General features: G+C 39.7%; 1 protein-coding gene across 3 annotated transcripts in view; it reads left to right on the top strand.

The window, feature by feature from the left end:
* FGGY (FGGY carbohydrate kinase domain containing) overlaps nt 1-26520 on the top strand; it is a 677880-nt gene that overhangs the window by 51793 nt on the left and 599567 nt on the right. For 2 of the 3 annotated variants that reach the window (XM_006862487.1, XM_006862486.1), the window contains exon 3: nt 5303-5454. The exons of the other annotated variant lie outside the window; for it this stretch is intronic. In XM_006862487.1, coding sequence (XP_006862549.1) covers nt 5303-5454 — 152 coding nt within the window. The remainder of the gene's footprint in view (nt 1-5302; nt 5455-26520) is intronic. 3 annotated transcript variants of the gene reach the window in all.

Genomic DNA, 26520 nt, shown 5'->3' with positions numbered 1-26520 from the left:
GTTATGCAATACTCATTCATTGAAATGTTATCCGTAACTTTTTGTGATCCACAAAGTCAAAAATCTTAGCATAGTCAATAAAGCATAGTCAATTAAGTAAACTTTTTTTTTTTTTTTTGCTAAATAGAAACAGCCAAAATATAAGGAACAAGAATGTTTCAGTTGGAAGAGGAGAGTTCCTGGTAAAGCCTGCTTAAATAGGAATCCTTTTTGATGCCATCATTTTTCTCATTGTAGGCTGAATTGTTTCCTGTTAACAGGCCCTGTAATAAAAGGGTAACTAGGTTGCAACCCTAATATTAAGTGATGAAATAACTAAAAGGTTAAAAATGTCCCCATTCATCAAAGGCATCCAGGTGGCACTTTCTCTCACCAGTTTCTTGCCTTTATACAGATTATATTAAGGTTAGATTTTGTCTGAGGTGGATTATCCTGTGCTAAAAAGTTAAATTTAAATTTAAAATTGGTTTAAAAGTTCTTTAAAGACTGTTTGTACCTGCATGGCAGCAGTCAATTATTGATTGATTAACTGGAGTAATTAAGAGATATGGTGTCAGGGAGTGGGGGTCAGGAGATTACCAATAACCGCAATCACCATTACAATCAATGTGCAAACAGATAAAACTGTTGTCATCTTTAGTTGTTAGTCAAGAAATTAAAAACAAAAATATCCAAGTAAATAAAGTTTTAAAGTTTAAGAGCACTAAATAAAAAAATCAAACCCACTGCTGTGGATGTATTCCACGTCATAGCATCCCTGTAGGACAGTAGAACTGTCCCAAAGGATTTGCAAAGTTGTAATTTTTACAGGAGCTCTGGTAGCGTAGTGGTTACGAATTGGGCTGCTAACCTCAACGTCAGCAGTTTGAAACTACCAGCTGTTCCGTGGGAGAAAGATGAGGCTTTCTGCTCCCATAAAGATTTACAGCCTCGGAAACCCTGTACAGGGTCACTATAAGTCAGAACCAACTCCACAGTACTTAACAACAACAACAGTTTTTACAGAAGTAGACTGCCACATCTTTTTCCTTAGGAATGACTGGTGGGTTTGAACAACTCTCTGAAAGCAGTTAGCAGTTGAGTGCTTAACTCCTACACCACCAAAGACTCTGGGTTGATAACTGCAAGGCCATAGGGTCATTATGAGCCCAGATCAACTTGATGTCAGTGGTTTGGGGAAGCATTACTGTATGATATATAATTATCTCATCGTTAGCCAGCTCTTGATTGGTCCATCTTCCTTTGAAGAGCAGAACAGTACTGGATTGGACGGAGATACAGGTACTACCCCTTTCCACCTCTCTGACCCAAGTCTAATTCCTTATAGCTCAGAGCCTTACTTTGTTTTGTTTGTTTTTTAATTTACATATAATGTTTTTAAAGGTTTTTTTGTGGATTGAGTGAAAGTTTACAGGGCAGATCATCAAGTTTACCTTGTTTCATTACAATGATTATAATCCCCTCTGTGTACCATCAGATAACAGTATTTCTATTCACTTTAGCTCTTTTTTTTTTTTTCCCCAGAAAAAAAACCCCATTCAGGCATATATAATAATATATACCACCAAAGGGCACATTCTGCAAGTTTGCCTCCTGGCTGCCATTTCTTAGTCCCTCTCTTCCCATGAATCTAGAGTCCTCAGCTACGCCCTCTCTCCATGTCCCCATCTTTGCCTCCATCTCTGGTATGGATGGTTCTCTGGATAAGGTCTTGCATTCCGCTTGTGCTCTTCTCCCTTGATGGTTGTAGGGTCCTTTGTTTCTGGACTAAGATTAACTACTCCCCCATTTTTGATACAAAACTTCTACCTTTATAATTGTGACTGTCACAGTCATTATTGATAACAGTTACTCACTATTGAATCATCAGAATCTTATCCCCATCTCTTTTTACCAGATCCATCTGGACAAGATGAAAACTATTCAGTGGGGACTCTCTTCCCCCACACACTATTAAACTAAACTGCCCCTTGAAACCTTGTAAGCCAATCACTTTGTGCCTTTATCACCCCTCATTTTAGGTAGCCGATGGCTAAGTTGCCCATCCCTATCTGTCCTGTGTACAGAGGGGATAGCATTGTTACTTGATGTGAAGGCTCCTTCCCTGTCTTTTGGTATTTAGAGTTACTACCTCTGTGAGACTAGGTCAAGTTCATGAAATTGTAGCAATTTACACTCGTTTCCTTTATCAAGAAATGTTTTGCTCTTGTTTTTCTTTTATCTTTCTCTAGTCTAATTCTGATTATCAAGACATCGAGGCTAGGTCAAATGGTTACTATCTGCAACTTTGGGTGTTCTTGTGCGCCTCCTGTCACTTCATATCAGCTGGATGCTTCACTCTCAGCTCTAGACCTCCATGACTGTGTCCTTGTCTATGGGCTCAGGTATCTCCAGGTCTCACCACATTGCAGACCAACCAGCCCTTCCTCTTCTTTCTCTCATCTCCAGGTCAATGGAAATCTGTGGAATGTGGTTGAACTCAGCCCATTTCTTCACTGCTGCCTTTCCCCCTTCCACTTACCAGTAGAACAGTGTGGTTGTCAGCAAGCTTTCATGCCTGCTCATGTATTCCCTTTGAGTTTCAGTCTTAGAGGGGACTTGGTCCTGAAGGAACTTGATTGCTTGCCTTAATGGCTTCCTGGTGAACAACTTGCTTATTTTTGTAGTAGCCAATCATACTGCCATTTTTCTTTTGGGGTTTTCCTGCTGATCTTTCTTTGAAGCTGTATCTTCTGTTGTTTTAGTTGTTCCAGGATGGTCTGTTTGTCCTTTCTAGTGGGAATGTCCCACTTCAGAAGGTTCTGAATGGGGCTTAGGAGCCCACCTAAGGTCCTATACACTGCAAAGGCTCCGCAAGAGACCTATTTCACCGGGAAAGATCTAGAACCTCTTTTAACTATTCCAATCAGTTATAGGCTGAAGGTGGGCTTATAAGCTTTCTGTAATCATGTTTCCTGACATTCCTTTCTATCCAACTCAAGTGTCCATTTTATAATAGTAGGCAAGGGAAACCAATATACATAAGACAGTCATGCATCTCAGTATTATTTCCCCTATTCAATCTATGCCTTGATTCTTGTATTACTGAGCCCTGCTGTAATACAAGGTTGAACATGCATCACTATTTACCTCTGTCCCATTTAGCCCATGTAAAGCTGTCTCAGTGTTCCCCTATCTACCTTGTTCTTTCACCCCCTCCCCTTTCTTGTGTTTTCCCTTCCCCAACTTCCCAACTATGATGTGTCTGCCCCTACCCTGTGCTCCCTTCCACCTCTCCCAACTCCCCCCCACTCCAACCCCAACAATAACCAACAAAGAATTTTTTTTTTCTCCATTTTAGTATGGGTATCTTTTCTTAAGCTTTTACAATAATAGTCATATGTAATATTTGTCCTTTTTTGATTAATTTCACTCAGCAAAATGTCCTCAAGGTTCATCCATGTTATGTGGTGGCTTACAGTTTGCTTGGTAGCATAATAATCCATTGTGTGTATGTACCAAAGTTCGTGTATCCATTCTTCCATTGATGGGCACTTAGGCTGTCTCCATCTTTTTGCTATTGTGAATAGTGCTGCTGTGAACATTAGTGTGCACGTATCTACTCGTGTTATGGCTTGTATTTCTTGTGGATATATACCAAGTGGAAGAATTGCTGGATCATATGGTATTTCTATTTCCAACTTTCTGAGGTAGTGTCATACTGTTTTCCAGAGTGGTTGGACCATTTTGCATTCCCACCAGCAATGTAGGAGGGTCCCAGTCTCTCAACATCCTTGCCAGCATTTATTATCCTCTGCAGAATCATGGCATCCTACCAGACCCATCAGCAAAAGAGTTTTTTGTTGGTGGGAGTTACAAAGACTAAGGCTAGAAGAGACATGTTAAATAATTCACTACACCACAGATATCTTTTTTTTTTATACCATTGATAGACAGCTGGATGGATGCTCATGACATATAAGATTAAAAAACCTCTTTGAATAATATAAATAAATTTCTATAAAACAACAAGAAAAACTAATGTTCTATGAACTCACTACTGAAAATACCAAAAACTCAAACCAGTTGCTGTTGAGTTGATTGTAATTCATGTGTTTCAGAGAAGAACTGTGTTCAAATGGGTTTCAATTGCTGATAGATATCTTTTGAGATATCTGAGTAGATTTTCGGTTAGCACTACCCTGGGGACTGCTCGACTGAGCAGAAACAGATGAGATTTTGCCCAGTTTTATTTTTTGTTGTTGTTCTTTAAATAAGGAACTATTTGGTGCACTATCCCTATCGCTTCCTCTTACCCGACTCTTGTATCTCCTCCAGGTGGTCCTTCTCCTGCTCATGGTCTTCACAAACAGGTTGCTTTTGTGCTTTTACTGCATATGTATCTATCCATATCAACAAACAAAACATATATTTTTGTGTGTTTTGTTTTCCAACTGATATCATTATACATGTTGATATATGTGGCTTTTGTTTTTGTTTGTTTTACCAGTTTATTTAGTACATTATATAGAGTACATTGTCTGTACTCCAAGGTATGTTTGTTTCATTTTTCTCAACCCTCTTTGAAGGGTTGATCCCATATCTATTAACGGGTTGCTATCATGTTGATTCCAATTGAGTTCATTCCTAGTTTCAGAGTACGTTTCATGCATTTACCAAGTGTGAGCCATTGGACCTGTCTTCAACCTCAGTTGCTGATTATTGAAAAATGACGCTAATGATACTTCCTTTATAGCATTGTCTATAACTGAGTCAGTGTTTTTTCTAACACTGCCCGACTCCAGAGCTCTCCACTCCATCATGCAAACTAAACAAAGGAGAGAAAAAAATTATAACAAAAACCTTTATTAACTATCATCAAAATTTTTTAGAAAAAGTGGGAATATAGACATAAAATACATTGAGTAGCTATTAGATGCATCAGACCAATTGAAAAAGCCAAATTATTGTTATAAGCATATTTCCTAGGATCCTGTTTTGAATATCTGCCCAAAAGACTTTTTCTAGAACAGAAAAGGGACAAGAAGAGATGGGGAGAATATAACAGATTGGACAATCTTAAGTAGTACTTGTTTAGACGTATAACTCTGAAGCTATAATGAGTTGCTTGAAGGGAAGTTTGGATAAAATGTACTTAGCCTTTGTTTTGCTTAGTGTTGGCTCTTCCAGTTTGTTCATTGTTGAGAAAAAAAAAAAAATTGTATTAGAAATTGCTCTTGAGAGATCAATCCTTAACTGCCATCTTGATTTAAAGCGAAAGGAGTGTGTGTTTTGTCATCTCTCTCTTGTTTCTGTTTGTTAGGGGATGCCCATCGAAACATCATCATGTGGTTGGACCACCGAGCTGTGAGTCAGGTCCACAGGATTAATGAAACCAAGCACAGTGTCCTTCAGTATGTCGGGGGTGTGATGTCTGTGGAGATGCAGGCTCCAAAGCTTCTGTGGCTTAAAGAGGTGAGTGTATGGGAGTGATGAGATGATGATAAGGTGAAGAGTCTTCAAAAATTCATGGAATTAAATACAATTAAAAGATCATTGTCTTTTCCCACAAACTTGAGTAGGTTTCCATTTGTTGTAGACCTGTGCATATTTGGCATCTTATTGAGGTATATGTTTCATTCCCCCCGACCCCAGTAACTCTCTTTGAAGGATTGATCTCATTTTATTGATTAACCAGTTGTTATCAAGTAGCTTCCTACTCCTGGTGACCTCATGTGTGTCAGAGTAGAGCTGTGCTCCTTTGAGTTTCAGTCATTGCTTTATTGATCAGGTTGCAGCGAAATGGCTGCTGTTTTGCTATACTTAACTCATGCCAGGCATTGTAATAAGTATTTCACACAAGCTTGAATCCTAACAACAACTCTGTGACATATATTCTTTTGACTTGGTTTTGTAGACAAGGAAATGAAAACTCAGAAATTAACCAATTTACCCAAAGAGACACAATAAATATGTGACTGCGGTATAGTATGTTACTTAACATGGTTCTTCTAGTCATTCATAGTCTTATGACTCTCACAAAGTGATTGGGTGGGTCTGTGAAAATAAAGTGCTTTTGACCCATCAAGGGATTAGACTGTTATATATGCTACTAATGAAAATAAGGTGCTTGAAACCCTTGCAGGGGTGAGCTTATGCAAATGAAGTATATGAACCTTAAAGAGGGGACTGGTCAATTTTGCCACTAGCATAGTGGTTATGAATTGGGTTGCAAACTGCAAGGTCAGCAGTTCAAAACTACCAGCTGCATCGTGGGAGAAAGATGAGACTTTCTGCTCCCATAAAGATTTACAGCCTCGGAAACCCTGTTCAGGGTTGCTGTGGTCGGAACCTACTCAATGGCACTTAACAACAATAACATAGACCTAAAGGGAGTCAATCCCAGAAACAGAGTAGGAGGATTTCACTACTACCAAACCAAGATTTGAGTGTGTACTTTGAACCTGGTGTCCCTGTACTGAGAACCTCCTAGATCCAGCAGACAGAAAGAGCTTTAACACCAGAGATGGAAAAAGACAGTAAGAACCCCAGAAGAGAAACAAAGGTAGCAGAACCAGAAGATTAGTATGAGATAGTGTAGTGGGCTTCTTGGCCCAAGGAGCGTGGTGGTTCCTTACAGTGGGTATGCCAATCTACAAATTGGGAGAGCTTAGCTCTGTGGGGAAGAGGCTTGCTAGCAGTGGCACTTGGTGGATTAGGCTGACCGACCTTCTGAGCAAGAGAACAGAGCACTTTCTGGCACTTTTTGGCAGAGCTAAAGAAAGCTGCAACATTTCCTGAGCATGGTAGAAGCTGGACCAAGAGAGGCCTCTTACAGATCCTGTTGGCACACCTGAGCTGTCCTCACTGAATAACTGTATCCCAAGTCATTACTGATCCTGGTACTTCTCTAATACATCCCATTATGATCATTTAGCTCTGTGTGGCCACTGCAACAATTTATTGATTCCAAAAGAGAGACAGAATGTGCCAGTGTCTAAATTGGTAAAAGATTGAAGAGAAGAGGTAGGTCTGACCTTCACCTCATAGGAATCTGCTTTGGACTGATATCGATCTTGATTCTCTCTCCTTCTCCTTGTGAAATTAGAGGAGGTCTGACATCGTCACACACCATTTTTTATAGTGACAGAGCCAGGATTTGAACTTAGGACTGATGGACTCCAAAAGCATTTCTCTTAAATATCCTATACTCCACCCAAGTTCAGAGAGGTTAGTTACCCTTACAGTTAGAAAGTGGCAGAGCTGGACTCTAAAGCCAGATTTCTGCTGAGAACCTTTTTTGTCTGTAGACTTTACTGCCCAATTATTAGTTTCTGACCTTTTGGACATTTTAAGGTATCCCTTTCCTATCTTACCTGAACTTGTGTTTCCACATCTTGAGTGATATGGTGCTCTCTAGTCAAAGCACTTGCAGGCAGTTCTCATTTCCAGATGTTCGGACTCCTTTATGAAGTGTGGAGAGTGGTGATGTCAGCTTAATGTTTCCCATTAGAGATGGATGTGTCAGAAAGTTCAAGTCTTTTGGGAACGTCAGGGCTTAAAAACCACGAGGTGGTCTATGAGGAGAGAATCCATCTAATGAGCAAGACCTGATGGGATTCATTTACTGGCTGTAAGTTTGAGGTGGGCTGAGTCTTCAATCACTCCAACTCTGTATGGGTATATGGAGGTATTGGCAAGAAACTTAAAGGTGCTGAGGACGTGGCCCATAATCATCTCTATGGGACAGTGGGTGGGGGGCAAGCAAGCATGGCCAAGTACTGAATCTGATCTATACATTTTAATTTGCAGAAAGGCCTCTGTAGTCGGTAAAAGTTTGGAAACATGCAGTATTATAGGAATCTAATTCTAACTCTACTAGTAACACATTGTGGGCAAAGCATTTCTCATCCCAGGGCTCATTTTTTCCCACCAGTTTGCAAGCCTGATCCAGGTATATGCCTGGGGCTGAAATACAAGTCAGAATAGAAAACCAACTGCTCTACTCGCCCCCCCAACTGGCTGCTCTGTGTTTTATAGGCATGAGTTGATTTCATCTTCACAAGCTCTGCATGGTAGATAGCATGGTAAACTGAGGCTGAGAGAGACGTTATGCAACTCTCTCAAACAGATGGTCTATGCATGCGAAAGCTGAACAGTGGAAAAAGAAGATAGAAGAAAAATTTCTGCATTTGAATTGTGGTGTTGGCAAAGAGTATTGAATATACCAGGGACTGCCAGAAGAACAAACAGATGTCTTTAAAAAAACAACAACAGAAAAACACTGGAATACACCCTAGAAATGATGATGATGAAATTTTGTCTTACTTTTTTGGGACTTGTCATAGAGAAAGACCAATTCCTAGGAAACACAAAAACTAAATACATTTAGCAGAAAACCAACCCAAACTCTTTACCGTCGAGTTGATTCTGACCCATCGTAACCCTGTAGAAAAGAGTATAACTTCTCCAAAGGGTTTCCAAAGCTGTAAATATTTATAGAAGTAAACTGCCACATGTCTCTCCTGCAAACTGATCAATGAGTTAGAATTGTTGACCTTTTGGTTAGTAGTTGAGCACGTAAGCACTGCTCTATCAGGATTTCTCTTATATTTGGTAGAGGATGAGCAAAAACAAGGGCAACTCTCAGCATGATGGATTGACAAAGTAGCCACAACAGTGGGCTCAAACATATCAAAGATCGAGAAGATGGACAGGACTGGGCATTGTTTTGTTCTGTTACATACAAGGTCATCTTGAATCAAAGTCAACTAGATGGCAACTGACAACAATAACTGTATTGCAAATGTCAGCTCATTCCATTGTGTCATGCTGTACTAAAATCCCTTTTGTAAAGTGTGCTACTTGAGGTAGGGTGGGAACAGAGACACTGATGTTCTTCAGTTAAACTTGTTGCAAGGACAGAAATCGGTTGGCTACATCACCTTCTTGACTGTACTCAATGAAATACCATACTGAATTAAACCAGAAGGATGGAGCAGTGTTGCATCATCATGGCCTTTTGGAGCATCTGCTGTTTTTGACCAGCTTCGATTGCATGTTGCAGGAGGTAGAAATGAACTGTTAATATGAACCTCACAGGACACTTACAATCTTGCGGCTGAGATCAAACTGCATTAAATATTGTCACTAGGAAATAATTAAATTATAGATTGTATGGATATAATGGTGATCTTCCAAGATCATCTATTTCTCTTTTTTGTTTTTTAATTTCCTTTCAGGATTTTCTGAGTATGACTCTGAAACTTACCTCTCTGAATTTGGTTACCTGTAGAATAGAAATGATGATGAATATTGAAGGTGTCATGGGCTGCCAAAAGAACTAACAGATCTGTTTTGGAAGAAGTGCAGCCAGAGATTTCCTTAGAGGCCAAGATGGCCAAACTTCGTCTCTCATATTTTGGACATATTGTCAGGAGGGAACAGTCGCTAGAGAAGGATATCATGCTTGGTAAGATGGAGGGTCAGAGAAAAAGAGGAAGACCCCCAACGAGATGGATTGGCCAGGTGGCAGCATTAATGGACTCAAGTGTGGCAACAGTTGTGAGGTTGGCCCAGGATCAGACATTGTTTCGTTCTGCTGTGCATAAGGTCGCTGTGAGTCGGTTCTGACTCAATGGCACCTAACAACAACAACAGGATATATCTGAAAGTATTTTACTTTGATTTATTTTTTTTTTTCCAGTAAGCATGCATAGACTCTTTGCTGAGAATTCCTTCAGCTTCAGAATGTGTGAAAACTCGAAATTAATGATATTTCTAAAATCAGATTTAATATCTTCACTTTCCAACCTAACCAGGATGGCTTACACTGTTTTTTTTTCTTTCTTAGTTTTAAAAAGTTTTTATTATTATTTGAGTGAAAGTTTACAGGGCAGATCATCAATTTTACATTCAACAAATCAAATACTTTGTTTCATTACAATAATTATAATTCCCTCCATGCAGATGATACAACCTTGCTTGCTGAAACTGAAGAGGACTTAAAATATTTACTGATGAAATCAAAGACCACAGCTTTCGGTAGGGATTACATCTCAGTATAAAGAAAAAAAAAAATCCTTACCACTGGACCAATAAATGCCATTCTTATCAATGGAGAAAAGATTGAAGTTGTCAAGGACTTTATTCTTTGATCAACTATCAACACTCATGGAAGCAGCAGTCAAGAAATCAAACGACGTATTGCATTAGGCAAATGTGCTGCACAAGCCCTTTTTAAAGTGTTGAAGAGCAAGGATGTCAGCTTGAAGACTAAGGTGCACATGACCCAAGCCATGGTATTTTCGATAACCTCATATGCATGCGAAAGCTGGACAGTGAATAAGGAAGACTGGAGAAGAATTGATGCTTTTGAGTTACGGTGTTGGAGGAGAATATTGAAAGTGCCATGGGCTGCCAAAAGAACCAACAGATCTGTATTGGAAGAAGTGCAGCCAGTGTGTCCTTTGAGGCCAAGATGGCCAAACTTCGTCTCTCATACTTCAGACATATTGTCAGTAGGGACCAGTCACTGGAGAAGGATATCATGTTTGGTAAGGTGGAGGGTCAGAGAAAAAGAGGAAGACCCCTAATGAGATGGATTGGCCAAGTGGCAGCATTTATAGACTCAAGCGTGGCAACTGTAGTGAGGTTGGCCCAGGATCAGACAGTGTTTCAGTCTGCTGTGCATAAGGTCACTATGAGTTGGTACTGACTCGATGGCACCTAACAACCATCAGTCAACAGCATTTTAGCTGTTTTTAAAAACATTTTTTTTAAACACTCAGGCATATATAATAATTTACACCACTAAAGGGCATATTCTGTAAGTCTGCTCTTGGTTGCCATTTCTTAGTCCCTCTCTTCCCATGAATCTAGAGGTCTCATCTGTACCTTCTCTTCATGTCCCCATCTCTGCCTTCATCTCTGGTGTTGCTGCTCGCTGGATAAGGTCTCACATTCCACTTATGCTCTTCTCCCTTGCCGGTCCTTGTGTCCTTTGTTTCTGAACTGTAGGATTAACTACTCCCCCATTTTTGCTACAAAACTTCTACCTTTATAATTGTGACAGTCACAGTTAGTCATGATAACAATTACTCACTATTGAATCATAAGAATCTTATCCCCCTCTCTTTTTACCAGACCCATCTAGACAAGATGAAAACTATTCAGTAGGGACTGTTTCTTCCCCCACACACAATTAAACTGAACTCCCTCTTGAAGCCTTGTAAGCCAGTCATTTTGTGCCTTTATCGCCCCCTCATTTTAGGTAGCCAGTGTCTAAGTTGTCCATCCCTATCTGCCCTATGTATAGGGCATTAATACTCGATGTGAAGACTCCTTCCCTCTCTGATGGTATTTAGAGCTATAACCACAATGAGAATAGGTCAAGTTCATCAAATTGTAGCAATTTGATAAAAGCATTTCCTTTATCCAAGTTCTGATCATCAAACCATCGAGGCTAGGTCAAATGTGTACTATCTTCGAGTTTGTGTGTTCTTGTGCATTTTCCCTCACCTCATATTTGCTGGATGCTTCACTGTCAGCTTTAGACCTTCATGACTATGTCCTTGCCCATAGGCTCAGGTGTCCCCAGTTCTCACCATGTTTCAGACCAACTAGCCCTTCCTCTTCTCTCTCTCATCTCAATGGTCAATGGGAGTCTATGGAACGTGGTTGAACTCAGCCCATTTCTTCATTGCTGCCTTTCCCCCTCTTCCACACACCAGTAGATCAATGTGGTCACCAGCAAAGCTTATATGCCTGCTCATGTGTTCCCTTTGATTTTAAGTCTTAGAGGGGGCTTTGTCCTGAGGGGACTTGATTGCTTGCCTTGATGGCTTCCCGATGAAGAACTTGCTTATTCTTATAGTAGCCAATCATACTGCCATTTTTGTTTGGGGTTTTTCCTGCTGCTCTTTCTTTGAAGATGTATCTTCTGTCACTCAAGCTGTTCCAGGCTGGGGATGGAGCTCCCCAAGAGGCCTATTTCACTGGGCAAGTTCTAGAACCCCTTTTAGGTACTCCAATCAGTTATAGGCTGAAGGTGGGCTTACAAGCTTTCTGTAATCATGTTTCCTGACATACGTTTCTATCCACTCAAGGGTCTATTTTACAATAGTAGGCAAGGGAAACCGATATTCGTAAGACAGTCAAGTGTCTTAGTATTATTTCTCCTCTTCAGGCTATGTCTCGATCCCTGTATCACAGAGCCCTGTTGTTCCAAGTTGAGCAGGCATCACTATTTCCCTCTGTCCAATTTAGCCCATGTGAAATGGTCTTAGTGTTCCCCTATCTACCTTGTTCTTCCACACCCCCCTTTCTTGAGCATTGCCTTCCCCAATGCCCAAACTATGATGTGTCTGCCCCATACCCTGTCCTTTACCGTTGCCTTCCTCCACCAAACCCCCTACCCCACCCCCACTGGTAACCAACAAAGAAATTTTTTTTTTTTTCCTTTTAATATTGGTATCTTTTCTTAATCCTTTACAATAATCGTCTTAGCAATGTTTGTCTTTTTGTGACTGATTTCACTCAGCATAAGGTCCTCAAGGTTCATCCATGTTATGTGGTGGCTTGCAGCTTCCATGTTATTCTTTATGGTAGCATGCTATTCCATTGTGTTACACTGTTTCTTAAATGTTTGCTGCTTGAATGAGTTATCTGGAGATCTGGTTCAAATGCAGATACTGACACAGTAAATTTGGGCTAGGGTGTGAGAATGTACCTTTCTAACAAGTTTCCAGGTGATGCTGATGCTGCTTGCCTGTAGACTTTTATTAAGAAGACTGGTAGTCCTAAATTTCATCATCTCCTTATCATGAATGAGTGATCATTAGATAATTATTTTTTGTTGATTCTATTTTTAATGAGCAGTTATGGTAGACTAACGCACAGGGACTTCTATGTGACGATGCAGGATCAGCTCTGGACTGTGAACCACATGATTGGCAGTTGAAACACATTGCTGCTCCTCGGAAACCCTATACAGGGTGGCTACGAGTCAGAACTGACTCAATGGCACTTAACAGCAAGATACAGGAAAGTTGTTTAGCTTTAATACAGCTGTTCAGTCATGCATTAAATTTTTTTTTTTTTTTTTTTTACTGGATTGTCATTTGTGTACTCCTCATCCATTCCTTACTTTGTCCAATCTTAACAAAGACCTGAACCAGCAACTATGATAGGCCCTGAGGACATGGGCCGAAGAGAATCAGCCTTACCTTTCAGAGACAGAGAATCCACTGGGGATAGTGATTAGTGAACATAAGGAATGCTGTGTGTGAAGAAAATATGGAAACAGCGTCACAAAAGTACCTAAAGGCTGGGATGGGGGAAGCAATTTGCTTCATGGAAGACACTTTGGGGATGAACTACAAAATACAAATGGGGTTTCATCTAGCAGCTAAAACACAAAGGACATTCAAAGCAAAGTCTGTGACTCATTTATGGTATGTGATTCCTTGGCTGCTGTTTCCATGGGTGCTGATTGTGGATCCAAGTAAAGTGAAATCTTTGACAACTTCAGTCTTCTCTCTTTGTCACGATGTTGCTTATTGGCCCAGTTTTGAAGATTTTAATTTTCTTTACATTAAGTTGTAATCCATACTGAAGGCTGTAGAATTTGATCTACACAAACAAGTGCCTTAGTCCTCTTCGATTTCAGCAAACAAAGCAGTACATTATCTGCAAATTTCACGTGGTTAATGAACCTTCCTCTACCCTGTGCTCTACCATTGCCTCCCTCCCAAAACCCTGATGCCGCATTCTTCATATTTGCTCAGCATACAGATTAAATAAGTATGGTGAAAGGATGCAACTCTGGCATACATGCGGTATCCGTTTCTGTACCTCTTGGTCTGTGTAACAAGGCTTTGCATGAGTACAGTGAAGTGTTCTACAATTCCCGTTCTTCACAATGTAATCCGTAGTTTGTTGTGATCCTTACAGATGGATATAGGTGAATAAAGTTAAATCTATTGATGGGATTTTAAGTCATAGCAATTAAGTTAAAAAGACTGTAGTTTCCATCATATTTCCATTAAAAAAAAAAAGAGAAAGAAAAGGCATTGGTAACATTACAAAGAAAAGAACTTATATGAATTTTAAAGATCAGGACACACCTTACGATAAGAGAATAGATGTTATATGAACACACAGATGAATGAAAAAATAAGGTCAGCCATGGCAATAAAAATGAACAGGGTCAGAGATTAGTGTTCTATTTTTAAGCATGGAAGGGGATATCTGGTAACTGTTAGGTACGTGTAGATTGAATTAAGAATGAGGAAATGTGTGTATAGGAATAACAACTAGCATTTTCTCACTCCTCTGATGACTGCATAACTTTGAGTATAAATACCTAAATTCTTAATATGGCGCAAAAGGTAGCATGTGATGTCATTTTTACTTCCCCTCTCTCACCTTCCCTCACCTTCTCTCTCATGCTAATCTATCCACGAAGACTCATTCAAAGGTCCTCAGGCACACACAGATCCATACCACCCATAGATTAAAACCCCAGTCTACAGCTTGCTTTTGAATGGCAATGAGCTAAGAATGACCTTAACATTTTCAATGACTGAAAATAATGAAAAGAAGAATGATTTGTGACCTGTAAAAATTAGATGAAATAAATATTTAGTGTTCATCAACAAGGTAAATATTCGAATACAACCACACTCACTACATTGGCCATACCTGCTCTATTGACAGAGCTGAGGAGTTACCATAGAGGCTATACGGACAGCAAAGTTGAAAATATTTAGTATCTAACCCTTAGCTTTCCTTCTGTTTACAACAGAGTCCTCTTCATCATTTAGGTCTCTGCTGCAATGATACTTCCTTAAAGAAGCATTACCTGACCCTCAATTAAACCAGAAGTTATTGGTTATAAATCTCTTGTCATTGTTTTACTTCATTGGACATTTCATAAATTATAATATATTAACTTGTATGATAAATCATATAATGGTTTCCCCTGCAACTTTACATCCTACTGGAAGATGAAGACCAATATTCATTTTATTCATTTCTGGGTCCCTGCTGTTGATCAGATGGCTGGCATATAGTAGGTGCTTTGAATACAGTAAGTACTTGGGTTACAAGCATTAGGCTTAGGACAAATTGTACTTACCCTTTAATATTCTGTAAATTTGTCCTCACTTTGAAATGACTGAACCAGCCCCTACTTGGAACACATTCTTCATCACAATCACTTTCACTTGATGCATATGGAGCTTTCAAATCATTAAAAAGATTTCAAGCCTTTACTTGCATAAAGTAAGGCTAAATAAGAACCTGTATGCACCTCTTCTGACTTACCTACAAATTTGACTGAAATAAACACTTGGGAATGGATCTCGTTTGTTACCTGGGCACTGCCTATAATTTGGTTTTCCCAATAAGGAGCTGAAGAAGTGCAGCCAGAGTGTTCCTTGGAGGCCAGGATGGCCAAACTTTGTCTCTCATACTTCGGACATATTGTCAGGAAGGAGTAGTCGCTGGAGAAGGATATCATGTTTGGTAGGGTGGAGGGTCAGAGAAAAAGAGGAAGATCCCTAGTGAGATGGAATGGCAGAGTGGCAGCATCAATGGGCTCAAGCATGGCAACAATTGTGAGGTTGGCCCAGGATTGGGCAGTGTTTCATTCTGTTGTACATAGGGTCTCTATGAGTCGATACCGACTCGATGGCATCTAACAACATCAACATCAACAATAAGGGACTATTGCAGTACTCCAGGTGAGACGTACTGAGGCCAGAATTAGTCACTGTGGCATGGAGAAGAGATGAGTTCCAGAAATCTGTAGGGGATAAAATCAGCAGGACTGATTGGCTGTGAGGGGTGAGTCAGATGGAAGAGTCAGAGCTGACCACTCACTTCTGTATTGCTGTCACTCATGTGTTCCTTGCCTTTGACCTGGAATCAGATGTCAGAGGGCAGAAATTTGAGTTGATACTTCTGGAAGACTTAGAAGTTATGTGCTGGGACCACCACAGCTCATGGGGCAAAGTCACTTGGGTCCTAGTCCTGCAATATGGAATTTTAATCATGTCCTTTACATTTAAGGTTTATGCATTTCAGGTTGACGTATGTTTCCTTAATAAGAACTGTCAGATAAAAGGGAAAATGCCATTTGAATTTTTCATAACCCCCAGCAGTCGGGCTTTTCCATTTGGTCTCAATGATTCTGACTCTCATCTTAATGAAGGCCAAATGTAAATTAAGTTCTGTCAGGATGGAACAGCTGGAGTCTCCTATATTTATACACATGGAGCACTGTAATGTAACAAGGTGCAGACTGAGGAAGGTCAAGAAAGTTAACATGCCGATGCAGCTTCTGACAGCTCAATGTTAATGGAAGATAATTAACCATGGTTTGTAGGGGCTGCATGGAGATATTCCAATCCATCTTTTAACTCATTTCCTCTTTCTGCCATTGTCAGCAAAGCAGAAAGCTAATCATTTTCTAGTTTGTAATTTCCATTGTTCATCTCAAAGGCCTAGTTTTTGTTGGTGGGTTCACAAAATGTGTCTGCAACTTGCTTCTCTCCAGTCCACACTCCTCTGTCTCTGTTCTCCTGATAGCATTACTGGGAAAATAAGTAAATGAAAACTCTGAATGCTTCAAATCTGCTTTCCCAGCATATATTGAGTTTGAGGAGAATCTGGGAATTTAGATGCCAAGACAGGTGGCTTGATAAGGTACCCCTTCCTGTTGACTGTAGAAGAAATCAGTGGAGTGCTTTGCAGTCGGCTTCCCGACTAGAGGTCAGGAAAACCTGGCTCTAGCCCTTTCTGTAAACTAAGAGGCTTGTCCCAGTTCAATTTTAATGCCTTGTTCTTAGGTACCATCTAGACAATTAAGACTCATAGTTTCCCTATGTACAACAGACCAAAGCACTGCCTAGTCCTGTACCATCCTCACAATTGTTGCTGTTTGAACCCATTGCTGTTGCTACTGTGTCAATTCATCTCACTGGAGGTCTTCCTCTTTTTCATTGACCATTCACTTTATCAACCATGATATGGTATCCTGAATTCCTTAACTGGCCTTAGTCTTTTATACATATTTGTGACAGTCCTGTCGCATCTATTCTATTGTTCTAAGGTTTGTTCGAATCCTCAAACTTCATGTAAATCCTTTTAAAAATGCTACCATTGTTTTTAATGGAAATATGCTAGAAACTATAGTCTTTTTCAGTTTCTCGCTTTGACTTAAAACCAATGTATACATTTAATTTTATTAACTTAGATTCATCTACATGGATCATAATGAACTATGAATAATATTGTAAAGAATGGGAATATTCCAGAATACCTAATTCTGCTCATGTGGGACCGATACATTGACTAAGAGGTAATTGTTTGTACAGAGCAAAGGGATACTGTGTGATTTTAAATCAGAAAGGTGTGTATCAGGGTTGTATCCCTTAACATATTATTCAGTCTGTATGCTAAGCAAGCAATATGAGAAACTGGGCTACGTGAAGAAGAATGTGGCTATAGGATTGTAGAAAGATATGCAGATGACGCACCTTGTTAAAATCAACAGAAGAGGACTTGAGGCACTTGCTGATGAAGATCGAAGAATGTAGTCTTCAATACAGATTACAACTCAATGTAAAGAAAACTAAAATCCTTACAACTGGACTAATAAACATCATAATAAACAGAGAAAAGCTTGAAGTAGTCAAGGATTCTGTTTTACTTTGATCCCCAATCAATGCTCAGCAGTCAAGAACTCAAAGGATTTATTGCATTGGGCAAATCTGCTGCAAAAGAAGTCTTTGAAGTGTTGAAGAGCAAAGATGTCACTTTGAGGACTAAGTTATCCCTGACCCAAGCCATGGTGTGGTGGTGGTGGTGTGCAATGGAGTTGGTTTCGACTCATAGTGATCCTGCATAGGGTTTCTGAGACTGTATATCTTTATGGGAGCAGAGAGCCTCATCTTTCTCCTGTGGAACCTCTGATAGTTTTGCACTGCTGACCTTGAGGTTAGCAGCCTGACTTATAACTGCTACCAGAGCTCCTTAATTTATATGCATGTGAATGCTGGGCAATGAGTAAGGAATTCCAAAAAAGAATTGATTCATTTAAATTGTAATACTGGAGAATATTGAAAGTACTGTGAACTGCCAAAAGCACAAACAAATCTGTCTTGGAAGAACTGCAGTCACAGTGCTCCTTGGAAGTGAAAATGGCCAGACTTAGCCTCAAGTAATTTGGATATGTCAAAAGGGACCAGTCCCTGGAAAAGTACATCATGCTTAGTGAAGTGGCGCACCAGTGAAAAAGAGAATGATCTTGAAGGAGATGGACTGACACAGGGACCTTAACAAAGGACTTACACTTAGCAATTGTAAAGATGTCTCACAGGACCAGGAGGTTTCGTGCTCTGTTGTGCATAAGGTCACTTTGAGTCGGAACCAACTCAATGGCACCTAGCAACAACAACAACAAAATTCATCAAGTCTTAGCAATAGAACTAATGCCAGGTATTGAGGCGGATATAACAGTTTTGTACCCACAACAAAATTACAGGATCTGAAGCCAAACACACCTGCATTGGTTTCCATCAGCCAAGACTGAAATGATTTGAAGCCCTGCTATTTACAGATGAGGAAAATGAAGCTCAGTTAAATGACTTACTCATGGTTTCACATCATGTAAGCAGAACCATTTCCTAGCTGTGCCTCCTAGCCTCCACTTAATGGGGACCTGTTCTTTGTGGGAATCCAAAAAATGCTTTGTGCCTCCAAGGAATTACAGTCTAATTGGAGAGGCAGGATACTATTCCACTGAGCAATAGGACAAAAGACAAGAATAGATGAAAACATTATCTAACATCAAGTACAGAGTATATAATGTGTTGTTGTTGTGTTGTTGTTAAGTGCCATCGAGTGGATTCTGACCCATAGCAACCCTGTATAAGGTTTCCGAGGAGCAGCTGATAAGCTTGAACCGCGGATCTTGCAGTTCAACTGCCTTTGCAGTCTGGCGCATTAACCCACAGAGCCACACCAGGACTCCATATAGTGTGTATATGCACTTTAATAAGCATTTTACCCATATTAACTCATTTAATTATATCACAGCTACCCCTTTGGTGGTGGTTATGTACTATAGACTTGTTTCCGATTCATAGTGACCCTGTATAGGGTTTCCTAGACTGTAAATCTTTATGGGAGCAGAAAACCTCATCTTTCTCCTCCGGAACGTCTGGTAGTTTAGAACTAGTTTAGCATAGCCACTATGCTACCAGAGCTCCTTACAGTTAAATGCTACAAGTAGTTATATCTTTTACAGATGAGAAAAGGGCACAGCAAAGTTAAGCAACTTGCCCAAGGTCATTCAGCTAGTAGTGACACAACATTTCAGATCCAGAGATTGGACTCTTCATCATTTCAGTCTGTTGCCTCGTCAAGTGTTTCCCATCAGACTTTTCGGTAACTATTTCAGGGAAGAAATGATTGCTGATGGCTTTGGGAGGATATGAGGCTATGAACAATGCTGGTGGGTGTACATTTTCATTTAACAGATACTGACTGAGTATCTTCTATTGAGAGCTACTATGATGGTCATCAGGAAGCCAAGGCAAGTGAGATACATGAAGATCATGGGGAGACGTTTGGAAACTTACTATGTATTGTTGGATGGCATGAGATAGACAAGAAGACAAATGCATATGCTTCAAAGAGTTTGTGGGAAAATGGAATTAAAAGATAATGGAGTTTTTCCATAAACTTTTGCAGCCCCCTCTTACAAAGTGATTTTTGTCTTCTGAAAGTGATCTCAAGGAAAACACAGATCAACTGATTTGTCATGCATGATCTTTATGGGTCTCGGGAGATTGTGTTTGACTTGAATGATAAGATTTTCAGAAGAGGGAACAGCAGATTCAGTGGGGAAGTGGTGGGCCCTTGTGAGATCAGAAAAGAAGGTCCACAAAACTAGAAGACAGAGTAGTAGAAAGTTGGTCAGACAAGTGGGCAGGAGTCAGGTCATGTATAACCTCAAAGGTTATGGGCAGGGATTTGAGATTTTTTCCTAGAGCAGTAGGAAACAGTTGATGAGTTTTAAGCATGAGTGTTACATGGTCACTTTTATGGCTTAAAAATTTTTGCTCTGCTACGTGCTGGGTAGATTATAGTAAATATTTGTATAGCAACAACAAAATTTACGTATAATGTTAAATGGGAAAAGGGTACAAGGGTGAATATGCAGACTTAAGACATACAAATGCATTTATTTTATGATATTATCAGTATAGAAGAAAAGACTGACAGCATACACTGTATACACAAAAAGACATTAGTAATGCTTGGTAAGATGGAGGGTCGGAGAAAAAGAGGAAGACCCCCAACGAGATGGATTGGCCAGGTGACATCATTGATGGACTCAAGTGTGGCAACGGTAGTGAGGTTGGCCCAGGATCTGCCATTGTTTCGTTCTGCTGTGCATGGGGTCACTATGAGTTGATTCTGACTCAGTGGCACCTAACAACAACAACAACAACAATGGGACACCATTCATGGTTATAACCGTTTGCTATTGTTGTAGCACAGGACTCCTGCTTTTACTATGTCTTCGTAACTGTTCACTATAAAAAAAAACAAAAAAAAGTCTTATTGGCAACAATTTATTGTTTCTTGTTGTTAGGTGTCATCAAGTCATTACCAACTCGTGGTGACCCTGGGCACAACTGAACAAAATACGGCTCTTTCCTGTGTCAACCTCACATTCATTGCTACCCTTGAACCCATTGCTACTGTCACTCTGCCAACCCATCTCACTGGGGGTCTTCCTCTTTTTGCTGACCCTCCACTTTACCAAGCATGATGTCCTTCTCCAGGGACTGGTCCCAAAGTATGAGAGAGGAAGTCTGGCCATACAGCTTCTAAGGAACATTCTGGCTGTACTTCTTTCAACACAGATTGTTCTTTTGAAAGTTCGTGCTACTTTTAATATATGCCTCCAACACCACAACTCAAAAGAATCAGTTCTTCTACAGTCTTCTTTATTCGTTGTTCGACTGTGACATGCATATGAGGTTATTGAAAATAACACAGCTTGGGTCAGGCATACTTTAGTCCTAAATTGACATCTCTGTTCTTGAACACATTAAAGAGGTCTTGTACAGCAAAGTTGTCTAATGCAATATGTTATTTGATTTCTCATTTGCTGTTTCCATGAGTATTGATGGTTGATCAAATAAAATGAAATCGTTGACAACTTCAATATTTTCTGAATTTAGCTTGATGTTATTTACTGGTCCATTGATGAGGATTTTTGTTTTCTTTATGTTGAGGTGCAACTTATATCAAAGGTTGTAGTCTTTGTATTTTAAATGTATTTAAATGTTCTTCCCTTTCAGTAAGTAAGGTTGTATCATCTGCATATCACAGGTTGTTAATGAGTTTTCCCCCAATCCTGATGGCATATTCTTCTTCATATACCCTAGCTTCTCTGATTATTTGCTCAGTATACAAATAGAGTAAGTATGGTAAATTGAATAAAAATACAACCCTGGTACGCACGTTTCCTAATTCTAAAACATTCAGTGTTCCTTTGTTATGTTTGAACTACTACTTGGTCTAGGTACAGGTTCCTCATGAGCACAATTAAGTGTTCCAGAATACTCATTCTTCCCAGTGTTGTCCATAGCTTGTCACAATTCACATAACTGAAAGCCTTTGTGTAGTCAGTAAAGTACAGGTAAACACCTTTCTGGCATTCTCTGCTTTCAGCCAAGATCCATCTGGTGCCCACAGTGCTATCCCTTGTTCCACGTCCTTGACTGAATCTAGCTTGAACCTCCTGCAGTTCTCTGTCAATGCACTGTTGCAGCCCTTTTTAAATTATCTTTAGCAAAATTTTGTTTCCATGTGATATTAATGATATTGGGTGATGATTTCGCATTTGGTTGGGCCAAACATGAATCTCTTCCATCAGTTGGAAAATTGTTTGGCATAGTTGAGTGCCTCCAGTGCCACATCAGTTTGTTGAAAGATTTTAATTTGTATTCCATGAATTCCCAGAGCCTTCTTTGCCAATGCTTTCAGCGCTCCTTGGACATCTTCCTTCAGTATCATTGGATCTTGATCATATGCTACCACTTGAAATGGTTGAACACCAACCATTTTTTTTTGGTGTGCCATGGCTCTGTTTATTCCTTTGATCTTCTTTTGATGCTTTCTACATCTTTCAATAGGTTACCCATCTTAGTTGTTGTTAAGTGCCATTGAATTGGTTCTGATCCATAGCAACCCTGTATCGTGTTTCTGAGGAATGGCTGGGAACCTTGAATCACTGACCTTGCAGTTCAAGCTGACTTTGCAGTCCAGCTCATTAACCCACAACACCACACCAGAACTCCATTTTACCCATAGAATCCTTCAATATTGCAAATTTTTCTTCAGTTCTTTCAGCTTGAGAAATGCTGAGCATATTCTTCCCTTTTTGTTTTCCAACTCCGGGTCTCTGCACATTTCATATTATATTAGACTTTATCTTCTTGAGCTGCCACTGAAATTTTCTGTTCGGCTATTCTACCTCCTCATTTCTTCAATTTGCTTTTGCATCTCTACACTAGTAGAGCAAGTTTCAGAATCTTTTCTGACATAACATTTTGGTCTTTTCCTTCTCTCTTGTTTTATTAATAACATTTTTCTTTTTTCCTATATGATGTTCTTGATGTCATCGCACAACTGTTCTGGTCTCGGTCATTAGTGTCTAATTCAAGCAATCTGCTCTTGAGGTGATCTCTAAATTAAGGTGCGATATGTTCAGTGTCATATTTTGGCTATTGTGGACTCAGTTGTCATCAGCTTCAGCATGAACTTGCATATGAGCAGTCGATTGTTCCAAAGTCTGCCCCTGGTCTTGTTTTGCCTGATGATCTGAGGCTTTTCCACTGTCTCTTTCCACAGATACAGTCAATTTGATTTCTGTGTTCTGTCTGGTGCGGTCCACATGTATAGTCATCTCTTATGTTGTTTAAAGAAGATATTTGCAATGAAGAAGTCATTGGTCTTGCAAACATCTATCATAACGATCTCTAGCATCTTATCTATCACCAAGGCTATATTTTCCAACTATTGCTCTTCTTTGTTTCCAACTTTTGCATTCCAATCACTGGTAATTGTCAGCACATCTTTATTGCCTGTTTGATCAATTTCAGACTGAAGAAGTTGGTAGAATTTTTCAATTTCATCATCATTGGCTTTAGTGATTGGTGAGTAAATTTGAATAACAGTGGTATTAATTGGTCTGCCTTGTAGTTATATAGATCTTATCCTGTCACAGACAGACAGCATTGTACTTCAAGATAGATCTTGTTTTTGATGATGAATGCAATACCACTTCTCTTCAATTTGTCAGTGATGGCATAGTAAACCATGTGATTGTCAGATTCAAAATGGCCAGTACCAGTTCATTTCAGCCCACTAATGCCTAAGATATCAGTGTTTATGTATTCCATTTCATTTTTGATGACTTCCAAATTTCCAAGATTCATACTTCCTACATTCCATGCTCTGATTATTAATGGATATTTACAATTGTTTCTCTTCATTTTGCGTTGTTCTCCATCAGAAAATGAAGGTCCCGAAAGCTTTACTCCATTCACATCATCACAGTGAACTCTACTTTGAGGTGGCAGCTCTTCCTCGGTCGTAATTTGAGTATCCTCCAATGTGAGGGGGCTCATTTTCCACAACTATGTGTGATAATATTCTGTTGTTATTCATCATGTTTCAATATTCAATATTTTGGTGTATCTGACAGTGTTCCACTTTTCTTAAGTTTTTAATTTAAGCTCCTGTTGAGACAGTATCATTATCCTGTTATGCTGATGAAGAAACCATGGCTCAGTAGAGTTAAGTAGCATCCCTTGTGTTGCCTACTTTTTCTTTACCCCATTGGAGAGGAAGGGAGTTCCACCCTAGCATATTTGGGAGAACTGAATACATTGGGCTGGTTTGGTTGGTAGCAGTTAATTAGCCATATATATTCACAGTTTGGGAGAGGAGGGCACTGCACACCATACAGGGTCACTTAAGGGTTACACTCAGGAGCAATGTAAACCAGAAGAGGCTGTGCAAAGCAGGTTTTGTAACAAGTAACAAGTAACCGATTGCCTCCTTGTTTTTGAGGAGAATGTGATTGGTTTGTTTAAATAAGATCATGCGCTGACAAGGAAGGGAACCCTGTTAGGTTGAGGACTAAGTGAAGTGCAGCTGGTTGAGCTTAAAGGGGAGCTAGCCAGGTGGGAGTCTTTACAGTTGGATGAGTGTAAAGCAACAGGACTTAATGGTTAAATCTTTGGTCTCTGTGAGACTTAAAGGTGTCAAGAAAACACATGACATTTAAGACATTACAGTACTTCCCTAAAGCTATATGATAATTAAGTGGTAAGACAGGAACATGAAGAAAACAAAAGTCCTCACAGCTTTTGTCTGATAAAAAACATGATGATACCTGGGAGAAAAAAAAATTGAAGTTGTCGACCATTTTGCTTACTTGGATCAACAACCAGTATTCATGGAAGCAAGCAGTCAGGTAGTCAAACAACTTTTTGCTTTGGGGAAATCTCCTGTAAAACATATCTTTAAAAGTTGAACGTTTAAACAACGAAGATGTTACTTTGATGACTAAGGTGCACTTGACCCAAGCTCTGGCAATTGTAGTCACCTCATATGTATGAGAAAGCTGGGCAATGAAAAAGGAAGACCAAAGAAATATTGATGTATTTCAATTGTGGTATTGGTGAAGAATATTGAATATACTGTGGACTGCCACAAGAACAAACAAATTAATCTTAGAATAAATACCACCAGAAAGCTCCTTAGAAGTGGGTATGGTGAAACTTGGGCTTGCTTGCTTTGGACACATCATGAAGAAAGACGAGTCACTAGAGAAGGACTCTATTTGTTAAGTAGTGGGTCAGCAAAACTGAGGGCAACCCTTCATAAGATTGATTGACACATAGTCACACCAGTGGACTCAAGCATGTTAATGATCGTGATGGTGGGACAGGACTGGGCTCTTATGTTTTGTTATATACAAGGTCATCATGAGTTAGAACATATTCTATGGCAACTAACAACAACAGAACCAGTGTCCTGTCCAAATGCTATCAGCCTCAGCTTCTGGGCTCTATCCATTGCCCCTCATTGCCTGTTCTTAAAGGGACTTTAAAAAAAAAAAAATTAACCCATGGGACAGGGATGCACAGACAGGCTGAATCTAAACACTAGATGGATTTTGCTCAAACTGCCTTGTGTTTGAGAAAAAAAAAAAAATTTTTTTTTTGGAATTTTTTCCCAACATTTAAAACAAGGAAATCTCACATAAAAATACAGAGTTTCTGCTTCTCTAGAAAAAATAATTAAGGGACCTGGCAATACTGCATTCACATTTGCATGTGGAAGGAATTGCCTTGAGCTGATTAAGGGCTTGCCCCCTTTGGAAGGGGCAAGTGTTCTTCATTTCACAAGGGTCCCCACCCATCCTGTTGCACTCATTTGCGTTGCCAACCCTACCCCTCTAGGCATTAGAATTTGAGACCCAGTAAGAAAATACTTAGAGAAACGAAAAGATTTTCCAGATGGTGAATTTCTTGGCCAGAGGCTCTAATGATTCCATACCCATACACTCACACCTCTAGGTCTTTGCTAAGGTTTTTATTTTGTCTGATAAATTTATAATAATCTTTCCCTTTACTTGGAAAACTTAAATAATTCTTCAAGACTCACTCTTTTTCTTGGAAGCCTTTCCTGACTTTCTTCATCAAGTGTTTATTGGTTCCTGCCCTCTGTCCCTGTGCTATCCTATGCCTATCTCTGTCCTGAAATTTATGACACTGCACCTTACTGTGTTTTTGGTGGAGACCCCAGGTGGTGTAAACAGTTAACACACTCTGCTGCTAACCAAAGATTTGAGGTTAGAGTCTCCATACAGGTGCTTTGGAAGAAAGACCTGGCGATTTATTTTTCAGTCATTGAAATCAGTCATTGAAAACCCTATGTAGCGCAGTCCTACTCTGACACACATGGGTCATCCATAATGAATCAGAAGAGACTTGACGGTATCTGGTTTCGCGACTTTGTGCCTAACAGTAACTTTTAAGTAAATAGTTTAGTGGCTGGCTGGCTGGATGAATTTATTAAATTATCTCTCATGTTTTTATTAATTGTTGGGTATGTCTGTCTAATAGTTAGGGTCCAACGTAAAGATCCAATGCATGTGGAATGTAAGTAAATTTTCTGTACCCCATTGTGTATGAAGAAGGATTGGAGCATCACCCCTTCACGCCCCATGCCACTCCTTGGCTGCACATCTGGTGCCTTGAATCATAGCTTATTTTGTGTATAAAATGAAGGCTCAAAATTGAGTTAGTAACCCTTCTTGGCCACTTCTTTGCATCTTTGGACTTCTGAAGTGGATAATCCCTGAAGCTGTTCACTCTTTGCTCTCCAAGAATCCAGAACTCATCTGCTGAATCACAAGTCTCTTTTTAGATGGTTTTTTTA

The sequence above is a fragment of the Chrysochloris asiatica genome, unplaced genomic scaffold (assembly GCF_000296735.1).
Source record: "Chrysochloris asiatica unplaced genomic scaffold, ChrAsi1.0 scaffold00048, whole genome shotgun sequence".
NCBI classification, from domain to species: Eukaryota; Metazoa; Chordata; class Mammalia; order Afrosoricida; family Chrysochloridae; genus Chrysochloris; species Chrysochloris asiatica.
Note: the sequence above shows the minus strand (reverse complement) of the source record. Positions and strands in the feature narration are given on the sequence as shown.